This window comes from Mandrillus leucophaeus, unplaced genomic scaffold (assembly GCF_000951045.1).
Source record: "Mandrillus leucophaeus isolate KB7577 unplaced genomic scaffold, Mleu.le_1.0 Scaffold100, whole genome shotgun sequence".
NCBI classification, from domain to species: domain Eukaryota; kingdom Metazoa; phylum Chordata; class Mammalia; order Primates; family Cercopithecidae; genus Mandrillus; species Mandrillus leucophaeus.
Genome location: NW_012098099.1, coordinates 624,926 through 650,701, shown reverse-complemented (window position 1 = coordinate 650,701; position 25,776 = coordinate 624,926). Strand labels below are relative to the sequence as shown.

Here is a 25,776-nt window from a genome sequence, read left to right as displayed (position 1 = left end):
TTTCATTTCCTGATTTAGTTGAAACATATGTAGATGCAAATACTTTCCTTGAGTATCTAAAGGCCTTTAATTTAACATATGATTTCCACAGGTGAAATGGATAACTTCTCATGAGTACAGAGAGTCTCAGATCTTTGCCATCTCAGCTCCCCCGGTTCCCTTCTTGCAACCTCTGTGAAGTCAAAGCCCATGGAGGAGTTCTGATTAGATCTGTGGCGGTGCTAAGAGGAATCAGAGCCAGCGTGAGCAAAACAGGCACATCAGAGAATATTTAGATGACACAGTGTGTGACCATCTTTACCCTTCAATGAATGGGAGCCAATTGAAACCAACGTATTGTGATACATTCGGGAATATGACGAAATTCCCCATAATGCACTACCGAGTTTTTGACACGTTGAGATGGTGACCCCAATGCCCCTGAAAGAGGAACAAAAATAAGAAATGCATAGTGTCACCACAGGCTTCCTGACTTTAGAACTGCTCCTGATCCCCCACCTCCACCTCAAAGGCAGACTCTCCTTGTTAAAGGCACCAATAGTCAGGTCATTACAGATTCCTCTGGCTCTGACACTACTGTTATCCTATCCTTGATAAGTGATGCTCAGGCCTAGAAAAGAAGAGAGGACAGGGTGGGTAGGAACATAGGCAGCACCATGTTTTAGTAATGTGGTGGCACACAGCTGAGAGTGACGTTGTGCTTAAGGAAGAGGCTGATGACTTGTTTGCATTTGCCTTTCTTCTTCTTTCCACCCAGGAAGCAGGCAGAGTATTTCATTACCGCGGAGGCAAGCACAGGCTGGTGTCAATCTTCCCAGGACAGAACGCCTCTCTCTTCATCACAGTGTGTTCTATAACTGTCATGTGCTGTGCTCACCCTGAGCCATTCTCTCAGGATACTTGCTCCCACTGGCTCTTAATCGCAATGACACCCTGCCCCAAACAGGACCCACAGCCCTGCCCCATAGATGCATCCAGCTTCCCCAGGCTTTCAGCTCAGGCTGATAGGATGAAATGAGGCTGCAAAGGCCTAAGACACTGGGGAAGGCCAGAGTGGGTGGGTCAGTGGCTGAGTTTTTATTGTGCATGTGTGGAAAGGGGAGTTATCCAACATAGGCTGAAGATGGGAGGCCTGTTCCTGGGCCTCTCTTACCTTGCCTGTGGGGTCACAGGAGCCAGCCTTTGAATCCTGGCTGTTTAATGCAAGACCACTCATCAATAAAGTACTTATGCGCTATGATCTATTGATGTGGATGCCTCCTGACCTTGCCCGCACTGATGGGACGTGCTCATTGCTGATGCTGCGGGCCAGGCATTGTGGGCTTGCTCAGTGAGACTGCAGCCCTGCCACAATCCCTAGGGGAGAGCTGACCACTCTCACAGTAATTACTTGACCTTTATCGGCCTCCATTGACAAATGCCATTGATACTTGATATCCGCACAGGTCCTCCATTAGTGTCATCCCACAGGGGCTTTTGTGGTGGAAGCAATGGCCTCGAGATGAGGAGGATTTCTCCAGCACGATCTGTCACTGAATGGCATAGTCTTGCAGTTCTCCTATGGTTCCAGCTGCATCTGGAGTCCCAGTGACAGCTGAACCTAGAAACCATTCAGTCAAAAAACATTTACTGAGAAACTATGTTCAAAGCACTGCTTGGGGTATTGTGTGGGTAGAAAGCAGTATCATTTACAAACCCAGCCCACCAGCAGCCTTTCATTTAGTGGGAAATTGCAAACAAGATACACAGTACTTTTTTTAAGAGCTGGCACCCTCCAAGGTTCTCCATGTTGTGGGAGCTAGGGGGAAGGATGGAAAAGCAAGCGCTTGGGGTCAACCAGACCTGGACTGTAGCCCCAGACTGTCACTTACAAATGCTTCTGTGAAGAGACTCAACTGAGTTGCTTGGCCTCCCTGTGCCCCTGTGTCTTGTCTAGTAAGCAGAGGCATGACAAATATTACTTACAGAGGTGTTGTAAGAATACAGAATGCAGAGAAATCATATGTGTGAAAACACTTACTGAGATCTTATTACTGTGTCCTGGTGGCCCCCAGGTCAGGTCACCAGATTTCACCTCTGGGAGCCAGAGCCCTTGAAGGCGACCAGCAAAGCAGAGCTGCGTAACCATCCTACCGTGTGTGGAGGCAGAAAAGCATCCACACGGCCAGCACCACGTCGCTTCTCAGGAGATGCCACCACAGTTGGAAATAGAGATCATGTTTTAGGTTTTTACAGATTACATCTGTCACTAACAGTGTGTCCCTAACAATATGGTCTCTATTTCCAGATTCTGTGGACACCCAGTCTGTCCATTTGCTGTTTCTATTCATGGTGCCTTTCTCCTTGGCACAGTAATTGGATCTGGCCAGGCCCCTCCTGCAGTCTGTCCCCACGGTCCCTCGCTGAAGCCAGAAGCCACTGGATGCAGAGAAGAGCCTCCCCTGCCACCTGCCACAGAAGCCCCAAGCCCCTCACCTTTAGGCCGTGGCTTTACAACACATCATTTCAAAGGCACTTTCTTTCTGATTTCAGTCCTCAGTAGTCATTTCACCTCTATTTTAAGAGTTTCAAAAACTTGTTTATAATCTCAATTCTCTCAAGCCTTCAGAAAGCTTAGGTCCCTTGACAAATGTGCCACAGCCAGTAAGTGGCACAGCTGGGAATGGAATCCTGTCACTCTGAGAGTCCAGGCTCTCCACCACTGTAAACACCAGGGTGTGTGAGGCCCCAATCCTGCTGCGAGTATCAGGGAGCCCCTCCCCCAGCCTTGGGAGAGGAGCTGAATGTCGGTGGAGGGAAGGAGGCAGAGGAAAGAATGTCAAAGGATCCCCTTTAGTTCAGGGAGTGTGGAGCCACCCAGGTTTGGGGGGCGGTGGGATGCAGCTTCCCAGGTGGAAGAGGGCCTTGAGTGCTGTGAGAAGCCCATCCTCCCTCTGGTTCTGAGAAAAAGCAGATGTCAGACCTGCCCTGGCAAAAACTGCATGTTTATATCTTAACAGATGCTTGATTTTATTTTTACATAAGATGTTTCTCCCTTCCATCCCATGAACTCAGTTCATGTGTATTTACCTCTTCTTTAGATGCCTGCCCCTGCCACTTTCTTCCACCGCACCCTCCTCCAGAGCTGCTTGCAGATTCTGAGTCAGCTCCCAGGGAGCATCCTACAGAGACCAGGCACTGCATGGTCTTCAGTTGCATGCGCAGACCCTTCACGGAGCCAGCTCTTCACCTTTGGGCCTGTCTCTTGCAGATTATCGGGACCATTCCACTGATGCCTAATCCAGGGCCATCGAGCCAAGCAGCGAGCGGCACTCAGGGCTTGCAAGTGCAGCCAATCACCCCCCAGCTCCTAACAAACGCCCAGGGCCAGATCATCGCCACAGTCATTGGGAACCAGATCCTGCCCGTGATCAACACCCAGGGCATCACGCTGTCACCCATCAAGCCCGGCCAGCAGGTAAATGTTCCAGGCCAAGGCAGCCATGGCACAGGACACTCTCCTTACCCAGCTTCTCCTCTTTGGTCTCAATCAGTGAAAAGTAATTTTTACGTTACAAAATATTTGATCTCACTCATCTGAACATATCGATACTTATAAAATGGAATGTAACTCTATTTTTCATTCTTAATGAATATGGGTGATAACTAAATATCTCTTTAATCTAAAAATAAGAATATATTAAATTACAAACAGAGAGAGTGCCCTAAAATTCAATAGGGATGTGTTATTATTAATCTGTGCTCAAGATACTTAATTTTCAGATTTTCAAAATGAGGTCAAAGAGAAACCAAGAACACTCATGCCTTAACTGTGAATGAAAAAATTATTAAATATTAAGAGATCCCAAGTTGCTGCTGCTGAAACCACTGCCTACAAATGAGGAAATGAAAAATAGGAAGTTCTGCTTGGTTGAATTTCACAAAACCATGATGATCCAGTTAATTTTTCCATTCAAGTATCAATTGAGAGCTTCCTATGTGTTTGTGCTAGAGGTTGGGTCCGCAGCACAGAAGAAGGGTGTGGTCCCTGACCTCATGGAGTGTCTGGTTAATTGGCTCCTTCAACAAACATTTTTTAATAACCTACTGTATAGCAGGCCCCTGATAAATGCGAAGAAACAGAAATAAAGGAGAGATGCTTTCTGATTTTAGGGAGCTCATCACCCTGTAGAGGACACAGATATATAAGCAGAATAGCAGAATCTGTTGTGCAGTGGAGCAGAGACTGTCCTGTGACAGGGCAGGTGTCACCACAGAGCTGGAAGTGACCAACTCTGCCCAGAGAATTTTTAGTCCTCCCAGAGATAATGGTTTGGGAATGGAGTCTGGACAGTTGAGTGTGAGTTAATCAAATAAATGAAGGGTTAACAACATTCCAAGTAGAGGGAACAGCAGGCACAAAGGCAGGGAAATGGGAAAGAGGATGAAGTGTTGAGAAACAGGAGAAAGGCTTATGTGATTGGAGCAGAGAGGAGGTAGAGGACATTCATGGAAGGGCTCCATAAACAAGCCGAAAAGGATGGATTTTTTCTCTGTGTGATCTTGAACACACTACATATCATCTTTGTGCCCCCGTTACCTCATTTGTAAAGTGGGGATACACCAGTAGCTACCTCACAGGGTGGTTATGAGGATTAAATGAGTTAACACATATGAAGTGGTCAGAATAGTGCCTGGCATGCAGTAAGCACTAATGTAGTCGTGATGATAGTGATGATGATGGTGATGGTGATGATGATGGTGATGGTGATGATGATGGTGATGGTGATGATGATGGCGATGATTTACTCTGCAGCCAAGCCCTGGAGATCTCTGAGGGCTTGTTTTTGGGTTTTTTTTTTTTTTTTTAACTTCTTCTTTAAAAAAACCATACACACACACACACACACACACACACACACACACACACAAAGAGATTCATGTGCAGAACATGCAGGTTTGTTACATAGATATACGTGTGCTATGGTGGTTGCCGCACCTATGGACCCGTCCTCTAAGTTCCCTCCTCGCACCCCCACTCCCTAACAGGCCCTGGTGTGTGTTGTTCCCCTCTCTGTGTCCATCTGTTCTCAATGTTCAACTCCCCATTATGAGTGAGAACATGAGTTGTTTGGTTTTCTGTTCCTGTGTTAGTTTGCTGAGGATGATGGCTTCCAGCTTCATCCATATCCCTGCAAAGGACATGACCTCATTCCCTTTTATGGCAGCATAGTATTCCATGGTGTATATGTACCACATTTTCCTTATCTAGTCTATCATTGATGGGCATTTGGGTTGGTTCCGTGTCTTTGCTATTGTAAACAGTGCTGCAATAAATATACATGTGCATGTGTCTTTATAGTAGAATGATTTATATTCTTTTGGGTATATACCCAGTAATGGGATTGCTGGGTCAAATGATATTCCAGGTTCTAGATCCTTGAGGAATCACCACACTATCTTCCACAATGGTTGAACTAATTTACATTCCCACCAACAGTGTAAAAGCGTTCCTATTTCTCCACAGCCTCGCCAGCATCTATTGTTTCCTGACTTTTTAATAATCACCATTCTGATTGGCATGAAATGGTATCTCATTGTGGTTTTCATTTGCATTTCTCTGATGATCAGCGATGTTGAGCTTTTATTCATATGTTTGTTGGCTGTGTAAATGTCTTCTTTTGAGAAGTATCTGTTCATATCCTTTGCCCACTTTTTGGTGGGGTTGTTTTTTCTTGTATATTTGTTTAAGTTCCTTGTAAATTCTGGATATTAGACCTTTGTCAGATGGATAGATTGCAAAAATTTTCTCCCATTCTGTAGGTTGCCTGTTCACTCTGACGCTAGTTTCTTTTGCCATGCAGAAGCTCTTTCGTTTAATTAGATCCCATTTGTCAATTTTGGCTTTTGCTGCAATTGCTTTTGGCATTTTTGTCATGAAGTCTTTGCCCATGCCTATGTCCTGAATGGTATTGCCTAGGTTTTCTTCTAGGGTTTTTATAGTTTGGGGTTTTACATTTAAGTCTAATCCATCTTGAGTTAATTTTTGTATAATGTGTAAGAAAGGGGTCCAGTTTTAGTTTTCTGCATATGGCTAGCCAGTTTTCCCAGCACCATTTATTAAATAGGGAATCCTTTCCCCATTGTTTTTGTCGGGTTTGTCCAAGATCAGATGGTTTTAGATGTGTGGTGTTATTTATGAGGTCTCTATTCTGCTCCATTGGTCTATATATCTGTTTTGGTGCCAGTACCATGCTATTTTGGTTACTGTAGCCTTGTAGTATAGTTTGAAGTCAGGCGGAGTGATGCCTCCAGCTTTGTTCTCATATGAAACTTAAAATAGTTTTTTCTAATTCTGTGAAGAATGTCAATGGTAGTTTGATGGGTATAGCATTGAATCTATAAATTACTCTGGACAGTATGGCCATTTTCACAATATTGATTCTTCCTATCCAAAAGAATGGAATGTTTTTCCATTTGTTTGTGTCCTCTCTTATTTCATTAAGCAGTGGTTTGTAGTTCTCCTTGAAGAGGTCCTTCACATCCCCTGTTAGCTGTATTCCTAGGTATTTTATTCTCTTTGTAGTGGTTGTGAATGGGAGTTCATTCATGATTTGGCTCTCTGCTTGTCTATTGTTGGTGTAAAAGAATGCCTGTGATTTTTGCACATTGATTTTGTATCCTGAGACTTTGCTGGACTTGCTTATCAGTTTAAGGAGTTTTTGGGCCAAGATGATGGGGTTTTCTAAATATAAAATCATGTCGTCTGCAAGCAGAGACAATTTGACTTCCTCTCTTCCTATTTGAACACACTTTATTTTCCTCTCTCACCTGATTGCCCTGGCCAGAACTTCCAATACTATGTTGAATAGGAGTGGTAAGAGAGGGCATCCTTGTCTTGTACCCGTTTTCAAAGAGAATGCTTCCAGCTTTTGCCCATTCAGTATGATATTGGCTGTGGGTTTGTCATAAATAGCTCTTACTATTTTGAGATATGTTCCATCAATACCTAGTTTATTAAGAGTTTTTAACATTAAGGGATGTTGACTTTTATCAAAGGCTTTTTGTGCATCTATCGAGATAATCACGTGGCTTTTGTCTTTGATTCTGTTTATGTGATGGATTATATTTATTGATTTGCACAAGTTGAACCAGCCTTGCATCCCAGGGATGAAGTTAACTTGATAGTGGTGGATAAGTTTTTTGATCTGCTGCTGGATTTGTTTTGCCAGTATTTTATTGAGGATTTTTGCATCTATGTTAATTAGGAATATTGGGCTGAAGCTTTCTTTTTTTGTTGTGTCTCTTCCCGGTTGTGGTATCAGGATGATGCTGGCTTCATAAAATGAGTTAGGGAGGAGTCCCTCCTTTTCAATTGTTTGAAATAGTTCCAGGAGCAGTGATACCAACTCCTCTTTGCATTTCTGGTAGAATTCAGCTGTGACTCCATCTGGACCTGGGCTTTTTTGTTGTTGGTAGGCTATTAATTACTGCCTCAATTTCAGAACTTGTTATTGGTCTATTCAGGGATTTGACTTCTTCCTGATTTTGTCTTGGGAGGGTGTATGTGTCCAGGAATGTATTCATTTCTTCTAGATTTTCTAGTTTATTTGTGTAGAGGTGTTTATAGTGTTACCTGGTGGTAGTTTGTATTTCTGTGAGGTCAGTGGTGATATCCCCTTTATCACTTTTTATTGTGTCTATTTGATTCTACTTTCTTTTCTTCTTTATTAATCTAGCTAGTGGTCTATCTATTTTGTTAATTTTTTTCAAAAAAACAGCTCCTGGATTCATTAATTTTTGGAGGGTTTTTTCTTGTCTCTGTCTCCTTCAATTCTTCTCTGATCTTAGTTATTTCTTGTCTTCTGCTAGCTTTTGGATTAGTTTGCTCTTGCCTCTCTAGTGCTTAATTGTGATGTTAGGTGTTGATTTGAGATCTTTCTAGCTTTCTGGTGTGGGCATTTAGTGGTATAAATTTCCCTCTTAACACTACCTTAGCTGCGTCTCAGAGATTCTGGTACGTTGTGTCTTTGTTCTCATTGGTTTCAAAGAACTTCTTGATTTCTGCCTTAATTTCATTATTTACCCAGGAGTCATCTAGGAGCAGGTTGTTCAATTTCCATGTAATCATGTGGTTTTGGTGAGTTTCTTAATCCTGAGTCCTAATTTGATCACACTGTGGTCTGAGAGATGGTTATGATTTCAGTTCTTTCACATTTGATGAGGAGAGTTTTACTTCCAGTTATGTGGTTGATTTTAGAATAAGGGCCATGTGGCACTGAGAAGAACGTATATTCTGTTGATATGGGGTGGAGAGTTCTGTTAGGTCTATTAGGTCCACTTGATCCAGAGCTGAGGTCAAGTCCTGAATATCCTTGTTAATTTTCTGTCTCATTGATCTATCTAATACTGACAGTGGGGTATTAAAGTCTCCTACTATTATTGTGTGGGAGTCTAAGTCTCTTTGTAGGTCTCTAAGAGCTTGTTTTATGAATCTGGGTGCTCCTGTATTGGGTACATATATACATATATATTTAGAATAATTAACTCTTCTTGTTGAATTGTTCCCTTTACCATGATGTAATCCCTTCTTTGTCGTTTTTGATCTTTGCTGGTTTAAAGTCCATTTTGTCAGAGACTAGGATTGCAACCCCTGCTTTTTTTTTTTTTTTTTTTTTTTGCTTTCTATTTGCTTGGTAAATTTTCCTCCATCCCTTTATTTTGAGCCTGCATGTGTCTTTGCACGTGAGATGGGTCTCCTGAATACAACACACCAATGGCTCTTGACTCTTTATCTAATTTGCCAGTCTGTGTCTTTTAATTGGGCATTTAGCCCATTTACATTTAAGGTTAGTATTGTTATATGTGAATTTGATTCTGTCATCATGCTGCTATTCTGTTATTTTGCACACTAGTCGATGTAGTTTCTTCATAGTGTCATTGGTCTTTATATTTTGGTGTTTTTTGTGTTTATTTTTGTTTTGTTGTTTTTAAACGGATTTTCACTCTTGTCGCCCAGGCTGTGCAATGGCACGATTTCAGCTCACTGCAACCTCTGCCTCCTGGGTTCAACTGATTCTCCTGCCTCGGCCTCCTGAGTAGATGGTATTACAGGCATGCACCGCCACACCTGGCTATTTTTTGTATTTTTAGTAGAGACGGGGTTTTGCCATGTTGGCCAGGCTGGTCTCAAACCCTGACCTCAGGTGATCCAGCCACCTCGGCCTCCCAAAGTGGGATTACAGGCAAGAGCCATGGCGCCCGGGCTTTTTGGTGTGTTTTTGCAGTGACTGGTCCCGGTTTTTCCTTTCCATATTTAGTGCTTCCTTCAGGAGCTCTTGCAGGGCAGGTATGGTGGTAACAAAATCCCTAAGCGTTTGCTTGTCTGGGAATGATTTTATTTCTCCTTCACTTATGAAGCTTAGTTGGGCTGGATATGAAATTCTGGATTGAAAATTCTTTTCTTTAAGAATGTTGAATATTGGCCCCCAATCTCTTCTGGCTTGTAGAGTTTCTGCTGAGAGGTCCACTGTTAGTCTAATGGACTTCCCTTTGTAGGTGACCTGGCCTTTCTCTCTGGCTGCCCTTAACAGTTTTTCCTTCATTTTGCCCTTAGAGAATCTAATGATTATGTGTCTTGGGGTTGATCTTCTCATGGAATATCTTAATTGTTTTCTCTGTATTTCCTGTATTTGCATGTTGGCCTTTCTTGCTAGGTTGGGGAAGTTCTTCTGGATAATATCCTGAAGTGTGTTTTCCAGCTTGTTTCCATTCTCCCTATCTTCAGGTACTCCAATCAATCATAGGTTTGGTCTTTTTATGAAGTCCCGTATTTCTTGGAAGTTTCGTTCATTCATTTTCATTCTTTTTTCTCTAGTCTTGTCTGCATGCCTTATTTCAGCAAGCTGGTCTTCAAACTCTAATATCCTTTCTTCCACTTGATTGATTTGGCTATTGATACTTGTGTATGCTTCACGAAGTTCTCGTGCAGTGTTTTTCAGTTCCATCAGGTCATTTATGTTCCTCTCTAAACTGGTTATGGTAGTTAGCAATTCCTCAAACCTTTTATCAAGGTTCTTAGCTTCTTTGCCTTGGGTCAGAATATGCTCCTTTAGCTCATCATAGTTTTTATTATCTATCTTCTGAAGCCTGTTTCTGTCAATTAGTCCATTTGATCCTCCATCCAGTCCTGTGCCCTTGTTGGAGAGACGTTATGATCATTTGGAGAAAAGGTACTCTGGTCTTCTGGGTTTTCAGCATTTTTTCACTGATTCTTTCCCATCTTTGTGAGTTTGTCTAGTTTCAGTCTTTGAGGCTGCTGATCCTTGTATGGGGTTTTTGTGGGGGCTTGTTGTTGTTGTTGATGATGATGCTGTTGTTGTTGCTTTCTGCTTGTTTTTCTTTCAAAGGTCAAGTCCATCTTCTCAGGGCTACTACAGTTTGCTGGGGGTTCACTTCAGGCCCTACTCATCTGATTCGCTCCCGTGCCTGGTTATATCATTCAAGGATGCTGGAGAACAGCAAAGATGGGTGTCTCTTCCTTCTTCTGGGACCTCTGACCTCAAGGGGCACCAACCTGATGCCAGTAGGATCACTCCTATGTAGGGTGTCTGACAACCCCTGTTGGAGGGGACTCACCCAGTTGGGTGGCATGGGGAACAGAACCTGCTAAACGTGTTAGAGGTATTTTAAAAGAAGAATGGCATGCTTAGCTTTTTTTTTTTTTTTTCAAGAAAATAACTCTGCTGGCACTACAGAGGTTGAACTGAAGTAAACCATCTACTGTGAGCAAACCATTTAGAAGTCTATAGCAAAACACAAAAAAGAATTAATGAGAGCATGTACTTGGAGTTGAGTCGTGAGTATATGGGAGTCAAGTCATGAGTACATTTGTTGTAGCTGAAAACAAAGGAGACACCAGAGAAAGCAAGAGGAGCAAGGGAAGAAAAAAATTGGAAAAAGCATGAGAAGCAAGGGAAGGAAGACCAAGGAGTCCCTCCTGGGAAACACCAGCATTTAAGGAATGGAGGAGGAAAAATGAGAGAAGAAATGATGGGGTAACTAGAAGAGAAACCCGGAGTGTGGTGATCTAGCATCCAAGTGTTTCAAAAAAGTGGGAAGAGGAAGTGGACGAGCATCAAATGCTGCAGAAATAAAATTAAGTAAAGCAATGAAGAAACATCAATTCCTCTATTTCTCTGTTACAACTTTTTAAAGTCTGGATTGTCCCTGTTTGAAACGTGTTGAAATGAGCTCCTTAGCTGAGTGAGTTAAGAAGTGAGAGGTGGGCAAGGCTAAGACCCAGAGTTAAAGCTGGAGTGTACACTAACAAAAGAAAGATGGTGGACAGGAATGATGAAGACTAAGAGTGAGTATATAACCGAGCACATGGCTTTATGTGAAGTCAGAAAGCTGTATAATGTAAAGCAGTTAGCAAGGAAATAAAATATAAAGAGAAGGCAAGAAGAAAGTCCCAATATTATCATTTATCTACAACAATGCAGAAATAGCCTTCCAGAGACCTCAGTCATTGCCTGCATTTGGCTCCTGATCCAACCATGAAAACAAGCCCATTCTTGGTGACTCTTAGAGACTATGCTTGGAAAATCCAGTTGCTTGTTCAATGAGTACAAAAAAAAATCTATTTAACGGAAATATTTATTGACCACCTACCATGTGTCTGGCATTGGTACCAGGAAGCTAGGCTGTGTTGGCAGGCAAGACAGATGCCATGAACTCTTCCTTCACGAAGCTTATAGTGTAGTGAGGAAGATGTACATTCACCAAAGACTTGTACAAATATGTCCCTAAGACAGCAGTAAGTACCATGAGGGAGAAGTGAAGGGATCTATTAGAGTATTTAACAAGGGAACTTCACCCAGCGACGGAGCCAACACCAGGAGAATCCCAGCAAGGTCTGAATCCGTACACTTTCCAGAGACAGAGACTTTGTCTTCTCACTCAAAATCTAAATCTGTAGCCTGGGAAGCCACTTCTTCTTCCTCAGCTTTATCCCAAGCAGTCTCTGCCAATCTTATCATTAAGAACTTTTCTTCCCCCCATCTCTCAGCTGGTTTATTTCACTATTTACTATTTACACTATTTCCATTTGATTCTCTACCTTCTAAGTAGTTCCTCAAATAAGGCAAGGTTCTCTATCTTTCTTTGGCCTTTTAAACCCTAGTTTCATCTGTTTCAACTATGTGTTCAAAATTATCTCTGGGGGAAAAGATGGAGAAATTGGCCTCTTTTTCTACAATCTGCTAAAAACCTTTTCTGTCAGCAAAGCCAGTTGTAAATTGCCAAAAAGGTGATGAATTAGTTAGAAATCATTAACATTTAATATAAAGTAGCTCTCACTCTCACCTTGAATTTCAAAGTTGAGTGTGGGTGATAGACTACAGCTGTGACACAAAATTGCAGCTCTAGATCAGGAGTAGGACAGTTTTGATCCAGGAGGAGAAAGGCCTAACCAAGAAATAGCAAATAAGATGCAGGAATGGTGCCACTCCTAACCCCTTGCTCACAGCAGATATCGGTAATCCACGTCCACAGTCTTTCTCACATGCCCAGGCACACCTCAGGAGCCTTCTCACGCAGCATCTGTCGGCCCCGGAACGAAAACTTGTTCCTACTGCAGCAACATGTGGTCAGTCCTCTGCTAGTCTAACCACCACCACTGTCCCGTTCACTGCAGGACTGGAGATTAGCAACTGGAAAAAACAGCCAGCTTCTTGGGGATGTACCTTGCAAATCCAACAAAGTACACCCCAACCAACATGTCAGCTACAACCAGCATCCCGAAGAGCAGGCTCCCTTAACCAGTACACATATGTGCATCTCTCTCGTATGTGCATGCTGAGAGAACACATGAGCACAGCTGAAAAGAGCAATGCGGGAACCATCTCAAATACCCAAGTCACGGCAGGCACCAACGGACCTGTCCCTCTTGTTCAAGGCATGTGCCAGTGGTCTGTCCTAGTCCCAGGAATACCCAGAAAACTGATGGTGAACCCAGTCAGAAATACCATGGAAATGGTAGAAATAAATGAATGACTTTATTTCTTGGCATTGGCTCCAGTTGAGATACCACGAGAACATGCAATCAAGCTAACAAGTTGGGCAAATTGACAGGAGATGCACAAGTGTGAGTCCCAGATGTAAAAGCTGTGATTCTGAGGCTCGCAGATCATAAAAGCCCCTGAGTCAAAAAGCTAAAAGCTCAAGAGGCATAAGGATAGTGGTCTTCAATTTTTTTCTTTAAATATTACCCTTTACATTGAAGAAATATAATATGAACAACCACTAAAAAATAAAGGATTTCTGTCATACAGTAGAGATGTTTCTCAATTTATTTTTTCATGTGATTTATGACAAATGTTTGATCTCACAAGAGCATAGTTCTGATGGTAAAATATGTCATAAATTACAGGAACAGAGAGCTCCCTAACTCATACTCAGAAAGAAGTCCACTTCCATGAAGTAAAGTATAGGACTGTCAGACCAGATGACCTGGAATGATTTGTTTTAATTTAATAAAAGTAATGACATATTTAATTTGATTTTCACCTCTGCCTACCATTAATTAAAAGAGCCTGAATCTAAGAATGTAGTATCCAACACACTGATGATGATTCATTCCAATGATGAGAGAAGAACGTGCAAAGGATCATCTGAAATACAAACAGTATTTTTTTTTTTTTACATACACCAGTATTTGACAGCCCTAAATTTAACTTCCGCTGTATTACATCAGAAATCCTTGGTGAGCAACACCAGAAAATAAAAGTCAGAAAAAAACCAGATGAAGGCTGGGCATGGTGCCTCGTGCCTATAATCCCAGTACTTTGGGAGGGCGAGGCAGGTGGATCTCCTGAATTCAGGAGTTCGAGACCACCCTGGGCAACATGGTGAAACCCCATCTCTACTAAAATACAAAAAGTTAGCTGTGTGTGGTGGCGCACGCCCGTAGTCCCAGCTGCTTGGGAGGCTGAGGCACGAGAATCGCTTGAGCCTGGGGGGGCAGACGTTGCAGTGACCCGAGATCGCACCACTGCACTCCAGCTTGGGTTACAGTGTGAGACTCTGTCTCAAACAAACAACCAACCAGATGAAAATAAGAGAGTGATGAGAATCTTTGTGTGCATGAAAAAAAATTACTTAATACAAAAATACTTAGTGGAGCTCAAAAGCAACCTTTTGCTTCCTCTAAGGGATTCTATAGCTGCTGTGGCATATGGTGAACACCTCCCATAGTCAGGGTCGCTCCAGAGGCCCTGGTTTTCTTTCCCTGATTGCCCCGTACCTATGAATTAGTAGTTTCTTCTTAAGCCACACAGACATTATTTTTGTGTAGATTTATTCTCCTTTTGACTAAATCCAGACAAAAGTTAACAGGACTTTTTAGTATCATTAAGGCGGAGAGAGACAAATGAAAGGAAAAAAATCTGCAACTTGCAAAATCAAAGCATTAAGATTTTTCAAAAATTAAATACCATAGCTGTAATACTTGGAGACTACCATCCATGAAGGCACAAAGTTTTTCCTCAAAAAGTAATCTTGGTACTAACAGAAAACCAATGAGAGATAGCATATTCAAATTAGCTCTCTTAAAATGCCATGCAATTATCAAAATCCATCCATTATTTTTCAAGTAAATACAAAAATGTATTCACTTACTAATTTTCAAAAAAATCAGTGTTCCTTCCTAGCCCTGGCCTGAATCACTGATTCTCAGTTTTTTCTCAAGCCACCCAGAATGAGATAGAAATGAGGCATTCCCACCCACCAGGTATCTAAAATAGACTAAGGGTTTGCCTAGGTGGGTGAAATGTATATGGGTGGTCCCAACGCAGAGCAGCCCTTTGACCTTCCAGCCATGTATCTGGATAGCTCACTTCTCTGGTCTCACTCCCTGCCAAGTTCAGCTGACACAGTTCATTCGTACTTTCTGTGCATTCTGTGCCCCTGGCCTGGAACCTCTTCTCACCTTCCCTGTCTGACAAGCTCCTGCTTATGCATCCTCTGGGATCTGGATCCACTCTCCCTCCTCTGCCCTGAATCCCTCCCTCCTCTGTAAAGCTTCTCGGAATGCTCTCCGTGAAGCATTTCTCCTTCATCTCTGCTCCTTGTCCCACCTTCACCCACTCCATTCATTTTTGTCAAACTCTATCATCATTAGGAGTTTACATTTGAAAAGTAGCCACCTAACTGATTCAGCCTCATCCACACAGTTCATGACCCAGCCCACGGTGGGTGCTTAGTCACTTGTGTTTTGCTTAATTGCTGCCAAATTATTGTATTTCACTGTCTAGGACACCAGCATCCTAGCCATGCTTCCAGAGAAGCCCAGCTCCGGCCCTTCTGTGTCTTTCCAATTCTGTGACTTCTGTCACTTCCCAGTATGTTCCAAATTTGTGCCTACCAGAGGCTTGGGAAGTCCTTCCATGCAGCACTGTCTTCTCTGTTTATTTCTTTTCTGAATGTCAACCCCTTCCTCTCTCCATGCTCTCCCACCTCATTATCTCAATTGCATGTAATCCCTCATTTGCTGCTCTGCACTGAACTCTAACTTCCATTCCATCATTTGTACCTGCTGAGCTCTTATTGCACGTTCCAAGCTTGTTTTGTGACTGCTTTGGCCTTCTCTGCCTATGTTGAGGTATCTCCACTAAATCCTTCTCTCATTCTGACACTCCCCACTTCCTCATGTCTTCATAGTGCCTGGTACGGGATATGCTGCTGTCCTTCTCTATCTTGAGGCCATTGGTGTTTCTGCCATACTTACTCCCCTGCTGATAGGCGGCGCATGTACTGGACCCTCACATGTGGGACTCTTCTTCCTACTTGCACTGAAGAGATGTTTCACTGTCATAGAATAAAGCAGGAAGCAAAACCCAGTAAGTCTCCTAAGCCCTGCCAAAAGGATGACTTCCTCCTCTTTTCAAATTTCCCACAAAGATAGCTAAAATCTCCTTTGTATCATATTCCAGGTCCTCCAAATGTTTTAAGGTAGATCATCCTGATGTCAACCCTAAATTTCTCAGCAAATTGAATTTGTGCTGTTGTCCACAGTAGAATGAACTCCTCAGTAAGGCTCAGGCATTCATTATACCCTCCTACTTAATCAAAATTCTTATTATGTCTGGGCTCTGGCTTCTTTTGTCTAGACATAGCAGATCCACGTGCTTTAACTCTTTTTCCAAGAGAAGCTCCTTCCAAAATCTGTGTGGTCCTCCAACCCACAGTAGCAGCATCACCTGAAAACTTGTTAGATATGCAAATTCTTGAGCCCCAACCCAGGCTTACTAAATCAGAAAATCAGGGTGGAGCCCAGGGATTTGTGCTCTAACAGCCCTCCAGGTGATTCTGATGCAACTAAATCTTGAGAAGCACTGATTTAATTTCTCTTCAAGCTATTCCAAGGTACACATTCCTCAAAAAAAATGCCAACTAGGGCAGGCAGGGAGGGCAAGTAGCGATGCCCTTCCCACATACTCTGGCTTCTGTGAGGCCCCTCTGGGTTGTATTCACTGCCTCCATTGCAGCACAGGGAGGGTTCAGCCTGGGGTTCACTATGGCTCTCTGACATCTTTGTAGAAGGCCAGCCGTCCTTCATTTTGCCTTTGCAGATTTAGAGAGATTTTTCCTCCCTAAGTGAGTTTCTTTATATTTAATCCCATTTGAATTTTCTGTTTAGATGCATTCACTTTTCCAACTTGCCTAGTACATTCTGCATTTTATTCCACCTTCCAAGACACTTGCCACCCCACTTATTTTAATATCAATCACACATTTAATTAGAAGATGATTTATTCCAGAAACTAAAACATTATTAAGGATATACCGTGTAACACATAGAAGATACCTGGGGATCAGTGGCACAGAAAATCAAGAAAGCCTTTACAGCATGCTGTTATTTCAATCTATTTTTGGTGAATATATTAGACACCCTGACAGTGCCAACCAATAAAAACAAACCAAGAGAGCAAGCCTGTGAGAGCCAACAGGACGTAGAAAGCATCTCAGACCCTGCATCCTGTGCTCCGTTTGTCATTCTGTGTGTGGGATGGACATCCAGTCCTCCTCCTCTGGAAAATGCACAGCCACAGGCTCACATGAGCTGTTTCTTTTCTCTTCTTGCAGATCCTCCATGCTCTCAGCCTATTTGCAACTGGCTCACAGCTCAAAAAAAGGCAAGAAAGTGATTACGCAAACTTAGACGGACAGAAACTCAAGCTCCTTTAGGCAGTCTACTAACAGTATGGTGAATAAACAGAAAATACGATCATATAAACAGGATACAATACTGAGAAGAGTAAGTTTGGGGGTAGTACAGATAACCAGAATTAATTATATCAAGCAAAGAACAATCTGTAGGCAACTGCATCTGAGATGTGTCCCCAGACTGCACTAAAATCATAACATTATTTTCGGATAATCTTCTAGCCACCTGAGAGAACCATGTTTTCTTTCAAATATGACATTTTAAATAGGGAACTGCAGGCAATAATTCTTAAACCAGAAAAATATTTGAAATTTTACATTAGGAAAAAAAAACCACATTGATAGATCATCATGATCTACACTATGGCTGATCAACTTGAAAGTGTAGCTCACCGTGATCTATCAGTTTGAACATACCTCATTTGGTCCCACACTTCCCAGCTAGAGCTCCCTGCTGTTTCCCTGACCTGTAACTGCTCATCTCCAATGATCGGGGAGTTGAGAGGCAGCGGGGCATAGTGGAAGGAGTGCTGGCTCTTGAGTCAGACTTACCTGGATTCAAAGCTTATTTGTACCAGCTGTGTAATCCCAAGTAAGTCATTTCATCTTTTTAAGCCTCTGTTTCCTCTTCTGTAATGGTATCACCAATACCTAAAAAGGAGGACTATTGCCGGGATTTTAAATAATAGATACAAAAACAGGTAGGAAGCATCCAGTAAACATTACCCATATATTTGGCCTTTCAAAAATAAGACAATGTAATAAAACATCTGCCTTTATAGAAGCATCTAAGTTTCCCTTTCCCTCCAGGAAGGAAAAGAAACTTTTTCTTCTGCTTCTGATTGTTCCTTAACTCCCTGCATTTTCTTTTGGTAAACTGTTCCAATTTTTGTATCCAGTTATGTCCTAGTATTTAAGTGTCTATTTCTTTTGCCAATAGTTATGCAATACAAGTATACATGATTTTTACAGTTAAGACAGTATCCAAAACAACAACATAATTAAATCAAATTAAGTAACATATTCCTAATGCTGCTTATTTAACATACATTAATTTTTTATATTGAACCCCAGAGCTGTTTCATAAACTAGCTTAAATCTCTGCTTTGTCTTTTCTTATTTGATAAATATATTTTAAGCATAAAATTTCTAAAGATTAATACACCAAAAACATTAAACTAAGAATTCCAATGACATAGTGCTATATTTCATAGTTTACCTGAAAGAATTACAGTTTTAGAGATGGAAGGTCGCAGAAGTGGTACCTCTGAAGCCCTATTTTTCTAAGGAAAGACGTTAATGAAGGCGAGAGGTCAGTCTCTGGGCTGATTTTGACATGTACAATAGGTTATTCTATCTGAGCTTGCAAATGATTCTAGAATTAACAGATACACATTTACACTGGCAATTGGAATGAAATCTATGGGCTCCATTAAGATGCCACTGCTTATATAATCTTCTTGATCCTTGACAAGTAAGAAATTTGCAGAATTTGTGTTGGTTTTTGTGAACTATCTGGTTGAACTATAGAGGTAAGCAGGACCCCAGTGTCCTAAAAGAAATGATTATTTACTTTGGAAGAAAAATATCTTTCTTAGATTCTTAGACATCTTAGATTCCTTTTGACTCTCCTTTTGACTGTATGGACATGGAACAAGTTCTTAAAATAATTATTTTCTTTTCATCTCAAATTTCTTCTCTTGCCTAGCTTAATGCATAAGCCCTAACTTGCTCTAGTGACTCTTAAGCAAGATTGCAGCCTAGTAATTTTTTCTTTACTGTGTTGTGTCTGAGGAAGAAATATTTAAATTGGTGTCTTTTCCAGTTCCTTGATGGTTCTTTACCACACCCAGGGCCAATAAAACATTGATGCAATGGTAAAACTGAAGACAGTCTCACGATTTAGTAATTCAAAACTGTAAAAAGCTTTTGCCAAGTAACAGTATTTAGAAGGACAACTCAATAGGTTATGGGGGTAGATTGACATGCAAATATCTATCACATTTTATTAAGCAAATTAAAAATAGATTTAATCTTTAATGTGTGTCCCTACAGTATAAAATTTACTGGATTCAATTGTTGATTATGTGCTCAGCAGTTTGGCTAATTACCTTTGGCAGATGCTTGATGCATATTAATTTGGGATCCCATGTCAATTGTAACTGTCTTTGGTTTGTAATCTAGCCTCTACTTTGCATAGCTGAGTAACAATACGGCTGTTCACTTGAAATGTAACTGCAGGCAATTCTGTAGGAGGCACGAAGTGGTTTCCTGGGAAGATCCCTGCACTGTGGGATGGGAGCCTGGATTCTAATGTTCAGCAGCCACATAGGCTGGTTGTTTACTTCATGTAATCCTGCCAGGCACATCTGCTGCATAGGAATACCATGTGAGTCGGGGAGCCATTATTATTGCCACAGGGGACCAGAAGGGAAAAGAGCTCCTTAGGAACATTTGCGGAGTAGCCTGTAACTAACAATTGTTTGAAGGAAAAATATTAATTTGATAAAAACACTTTAGGGAATTAGAAAGCATGATGATCCTAAGTGTTAGGGAGAATGTGGAGCAACTGGAATTCTCATACATTGCTGGTGGGAACATAAAATGGTATAACCACTTTGGAAATCAGTTTGGGAGGTTCTAAGAAAGTTAAACATGCATTTACAGTATGATCCAGCAGTTTCACTCCTAGGTATTTACATAAGAGAAACAAAAACACAAGTAGACACACAACCTTGTTCATTAATGTTTATATAACACCTTTATTCGTCATGGCCCCAAACTGGAAACAACCCAAATACCCACCAACAGGTGAATTCATAAACAATATACCATATTCATATATGTATGGAAGGGAATACTATTCAGCAATAAAAAAAAAAAAACTGAACTACCAAGGCATGCAACAAAATAAATGAATCTCGAAAACAGTATGCCAAGCAAAAGAAGCCAGATACAAAAAGAGTACGTACTGTATGATTCCATTTCTGGACTCAGACAAATGAATCCAGAGTTACAGAAATCAGGGTAGTGGCTGTCTAGGGCAGGGAGTTGAGGGGAAATTGATGACAAAGGAGAGGAGGGAGCATTGTGGAATGATTAGAGGTTCTATAACTTGATTGTGGTGGTGGTTTCACATGTGTACACATTTGACAAAACTCATCAAACTCTGTGTTTAAAATGGATTTATTTTATTATGTGTAAATTACATCTCAATAAAGTTGAATGAAAAAATGAACACACACACACTGGGAAAGCAGTGACAAATATGAAGTTGAAACACCCCAGGCTGGCTCTTAGGTGCTAACAAGGTGGTAGACCTTCTCAGATTGGTGCCTGTTTGGGGGGTAGCTCTCTCTCCCACCAAAGGTCAGGTCCTGACCTAATTCTACTCACAGGCTGATTCCTTGTTACAAAAGCCTTGCTACACCTCTGTGAGAATGACGATGGATATGAAAGCACTTTGCAAACCAAAAAATGCTACATCCAATCAACAAAGGTGGCTAATGCTGAGGCTCGTTGTCTACCTGCTTGGGGTCCTGGCCTGCCCTTATGGCAGCTTTCCAGGAGAAAAAAAAAAAAGATGGAGAGACATCCCTCCTGGGCCTCCAAGTAGACCTAGAACCTGCAAGCATTTCCCTTCCCTCTCTCCTTTCTCTCCTCAGCTGAGCTCCTCTCACCTCTCAGAACAACAGTCCTTTGATAACCTGTAGAGGAATCATGAATAAATGGATAGAAAGACAGCCTTCCTTACCACACACACAATTTTTAAAATTAAATTAATTCTTCCTTGTGGCATCGTGACTAAGAGCCCGGGTCCCAGGGTCAGACTTCATGTGTCCAGAGACCAGCTCCTCTGCACTTGCTGGCTGAACCTATAAAATCCTTTAGCTTCTCTGTGCCTCGGCTTCCCTGTTTGTGAGAGAGGGGTGGAAATAGTACCCACACCACAGGCTGATAGGAAAATTAGTCAATGTCTTTAATACAGTGACTGGCACAGAGTAAGAAAGTCACAACTGAGAGCTAGAAATCCCACTGGAAATTTTTGTCCTGACTCCCCATCTTCTCTCTGAATTTTCCTTAGGATATCAGAGAGCATTTTATCAACTCCACGGAAACCCATCCAGACTCTAGAGTCTGTAAGAGGAGGAAGTTCCCACACACACTCAGCCTACATTGGAACTTTTCTAAAAATACCAGTTACATAGGATAAAATGGTGGGGCACAGCCACACCTTTAAGTTTTACTTTCCCAATCTGAGTTGATGGTGTTATATTTTATCTATACTTATTTGAGAAGCCTGTCAAGTGTGCTGTAATTGTATGAATAGACAGAAAGGTCCAGCCACATGCCAGGGTCGAGAAATGTAGAAAATTGGGTGCTCTAACAAGCCAAGTAGGGAATTAATAATATATTTAGAATTACTAATAAAATGCCTGTCAAGCAAGTGGCAATATGTGCTCTACCAAAAAAAAAAAAAAAATGCCTGCCTGCTGTGTAGGGTGTGCACTCTTCCTGAGAAGTATATATTCTTGGAAATAAAATGATTCATCCCCAGATGAAACTTCTGTTCCCAGGCATTTTCCCCCTAATTTTTCATTCATTTGTGTATTTTTTTTTTACATCCCCTCATGTAGCTCCACCAACCCTCCCAGACGTCAGTGGGTCAAGCAGCCTCCCAAGGCAACCTTCTGCACCTGGCTCACAGCCAAGCATCCATGTCTCAAAGTCCCGTCCGGCAGGCTTCCTCTTCTTCCTCCTCATCCTCCTCTTCTTCAGCTTTGAGCGTGGGCCAGTTAGTCAGCAGTAAGTATCCTTTCTGGCTCGGTTTAAATCACGGTGGCCTTCTTGTTGCCTATTTGCAATGTCTTCCTTCTTGTCTCTCTCTCACTCTCTCTTGCTCTCTCTTTCTCTCAACGCTGCAGAGGAATTTCCTGGCACTGCTAGGTCAATACTGAGATGAAGTCCGTCCCCAGGACCAGATGGTTCCTTAGGGAAGCAGGCCCCCAAAGCACACTCCCTGGATTAGTGGCTATCAAGGACCGGGTTCCATCTTAAGTGGTTGCTGATGTGCTGAGTCAGTCCTGCCACTTCAGAAGGTAGCAACTGATCAGCTTTCAGGGCATGAGCCACATAGCTCACAACTGAAATAACCAACAACAGGCACTCAGTTGGCAGGTCAAGCTGCTTTTCTGTGTGTTTGAAGTCCCCTGCCGTTCTATTTGTAGGTGTCAGAGGAAATAAAAGAGAGCATGCCTGTGGGCGGGTGGGTGTGTGCGTACAATAAGCCACCTCAAGTGGCATGTGGGGGAAGCTGCATGGGCCAGAATCAGATGAGAAATCTCTGAACAACCATTCATAAAATAGGATAAGCCTGCAAGTCTGCCTCCCTAAATAGCCTATATATGTATATATATAGTTATTAGAATGGTATTTGGCCCTAGGGATAGGTAGTAGATTTATCACATGCAAATAACAGCATGTTAAGGTGGATGGGATAATGGTCTGATTTAATGTCAGTCACTGTTAATGTAGTTTTTACTTATCTATAAAACTGTGGAACATGTGCATAGATTGCAATTCACCAGGGACCAAAAATCCAGCAGCTATGGACGCCTGCATAGGCATCTGTGCCATAAAATGAGGACATGTGAGGATCTGTGTTTGGTCAAGTGTCATGAATGACCTGTTATAACAGGAACAGTAGGATCTTATATATCATGGCAAACCTTAAAGCAAAATAGAGGGTTGCCATGACCTCCCCGACAAGTAATTCTCCTCAAAAAAGAAAAATAATTACATACATGTATGTCTCTATTCAATTATACTGATAATTCAGGCAAGAAAGATGCTTGTGGGTGGGGAAGAAAACGGAATGAGGCATTATGGAAAGATGTTAAAATGCCTGGGTAGGCCGGGCACAGTGGCTCATGCCTATAACCCTAGCACTTTGGGAGGCCAAGGCGGGCAGATCATGTGAGGTTAGGAGTTCAAGACCAGCCTGACCAATATGATGAAACTGGGTTTCTACTACAAATACAAAAATTAGCCGGGCATGGTTGCATGCACCTGCAATCCCAGCTACTTGGGACACTGAGACAAGAGAATCGCTTGAATCCGGGAGGTGGAGGTTGCAGTGAGCCGAGATCACGCCATTGCACTCCGGCCTGGGCAACAAGAGCAAAACTCCATCTCAAAAAAAGAAAAAATGCCCAGGTACTTCACCAGACTAACCTGGATGCTGTTGATCTTAAAGATGGGTCAACACCAGAGTTTCAGGATACATATGCATTTTCCATCAACTGTATTTTAGGTTGTTTAGATATACAACCCTCTCCAGAAACTCTAGTCTGACTTTCATAAAGTTAAGGATAAAGCAAATTTAATTATAGTCAGATTTCCCCTAATTAAAAAAAAATCCTAGGGAAAAGTGTCAAACTTTGTTACAATTCAATATTCTGTATAAGTTTTTGCAAAATACTCCATTTCTAAATGGCAGCAAGGTCATAAATTTAGGATAGGCTGTTAAGCTTTGGTCCTGAAAGAAAAGGAACCAAAGTTTAGCATTTTACAGAGAAGAAATAAGTTAAATATGAAAAAGAAGTACAAACAACCTCCTACTAATACAATGTTTCACACTAGATAAATAGTTAATATGTGTAAGATGAACAGAAAGATGAATGAGTGGATGGGCAGACAGCAGACAGTCAGATGGATGGAACTAGGTTCTCTCTAGTCCCTTGTCACAGCTGGGCAGTGAAGGATGAGCCTTTTTCAGAAATCAGTAACAGAGATACTTTAATGGGCCAGATGGAACTTCCACTGCACAGTAGCCAGTGGGACATACAAGTTCTAGGTTTATGATGAGTGAACCATATTACATATCCTTGGTATAAAATATATAGACTTGGGAAAGAGAGACTCTTTTACCACATGCAATTGAAGCCAGAAACTTCAAACCCTTATGCAGAGCTTGAATGACACCAAGCTAGCTCCACAGTTGTCTCTGCAGGCCAAGAGGGTCTAACAGTACCACTAGGGTCGCATTATGCCCTAACCCATTGCTGGACTTAGAGTTGCCACAAATTTTGAGCATGTTGTTTAGTTAATTCCTTTCTGTCTCAAAACCCAACTACAGAATGAATAGTACATGGATCATAACCCTCTGGTTCCATAATTTGCTATGATGGCTCACAGGATGCAGAGAAATACACATCTACTGGTTTACTATAAAGCATACGATAAAAAATACATATGAACAGCTAGATGAAGAGGTACACAGGGCGAGGTCTGGAAGGATTCCAAATGCAGGAATTTCTGCCCCTGTAGAGTTGGAGTGCACCAGTCTCTCAGAATGTGGATGTTTTCACCAACTTGGAAGCTCTCTGAATTCCATACCTTAGTGATTTTTGTGGCAGCTGCATCATGTAGACATGATTGATTATTAACTCAGTCTCCAGCCCCTCTTCTCTCCCTAAAGAGTCAAGGTGGGGCTAAAAACTTCAAGCTTCTAATCATGGCTTTGTCTTTCTGATGACCTGCTGTTATCGTGAAGCTATCCAGGAGCCCCTAAGAATCACCTCATTAGAACAAAAGATGCTCCTATCATCCAGGACATTCCAAAGGATTTAGGAACTCCGTGTCAGGAAGTGGGCTCAAAGACTAAATATTAGAACAGAAGCACCCCTGTTTGTTAGGAAATTATAAGAGTCTAAGGAGCTCTGTGCTAGGAACCAAGGATGAAGACCAAGGTGTTGTGTATATATATATACATCTTATTACATCACAATATCACCAAAACTTTGGTCAAAACCATGACCAATGAGTCCTCCATGTCATTGTCAAAGACTGTCATCCTAGTGTTGGCTAACCTGCCATATGCCAGGTGAACTAGAATAGGTGGATCATACAAAAGCTTTGCCCACTGCAAGCAAGAGAATGTTGAGTTAATACCTTAGTAATGATACAAGATGTTCATATGCAAAGGACAGCACGTCTGGGCTCAGAACTACCAAACATGCATACTTATTAGAAAATCTGCACAGTACTTATTTCTAGCACTGCCTTGTATTAAACCTTACTCAGTCTCCATAATCATCAGAGGTGGATACAGTTTTTATAAGCAGGGTTTTTAGAAAGTCAGAAGAAGAGTCAAACAAGTGACTTGACAAATGTCCCAATGAGGTTTAAGATTTACAGTGTACTGTTTAGAAATAGGTAGATTTAGGATTTTGATTGCTTGCTGGATTTTTTTCCAGTATACATTTTCTCAACACCTAAGCTTGATCCTTAGACAGCAAATGACTTATAGTTAGTTCCAGCAAAAAACAAAGCTATAAAGTGAACTTAAAGTTGCATGCCGATAGCATATAGCACAGTGAAACACCCTGATTCACAATCCATGCCATTTTCTACATCCCAAAGAGGTCACCATATTGCAAAAAGACTGTTCTCCCAAATTGCATTGCAAACTCCCAAATGGCTTCCTATTTCTCAGAAATATGTGGTAAATATGCCCATTATTTGCTGTGAGACTAGCACTAAAAAGCAGACAGCTATTTACATAAGATA

General features: G+C 41.7%; 1 protein-coding gene across 2 annotated transcripts in view; it reads left to right on the top strand.

The window, feature by feature from the left end:
- The window catches only part of POU6F2 (POU class 6 homeobox 2), a 500,852-nt gene that overhangs the window by 464,884 nt on the left and 10,192 nt on the right, over positions 1–25,776 (top strand). For both annotated transcript variants that reach the window (XM_011972725.1, XM_011972721.1), the window contains exons 8-9: positions 3,251–3,457; positions 21,843–22,011. In XM_011972725.1, coding sequence (XP_011828115.1) covers positions 3,251–3,457; positions 21,843–22,011 — 376 coding nt within the window. The remainder of the gene's footprint in view (positions 1–3,250; positions 3,458–21,842; positions 22,012–25,776) is intronic.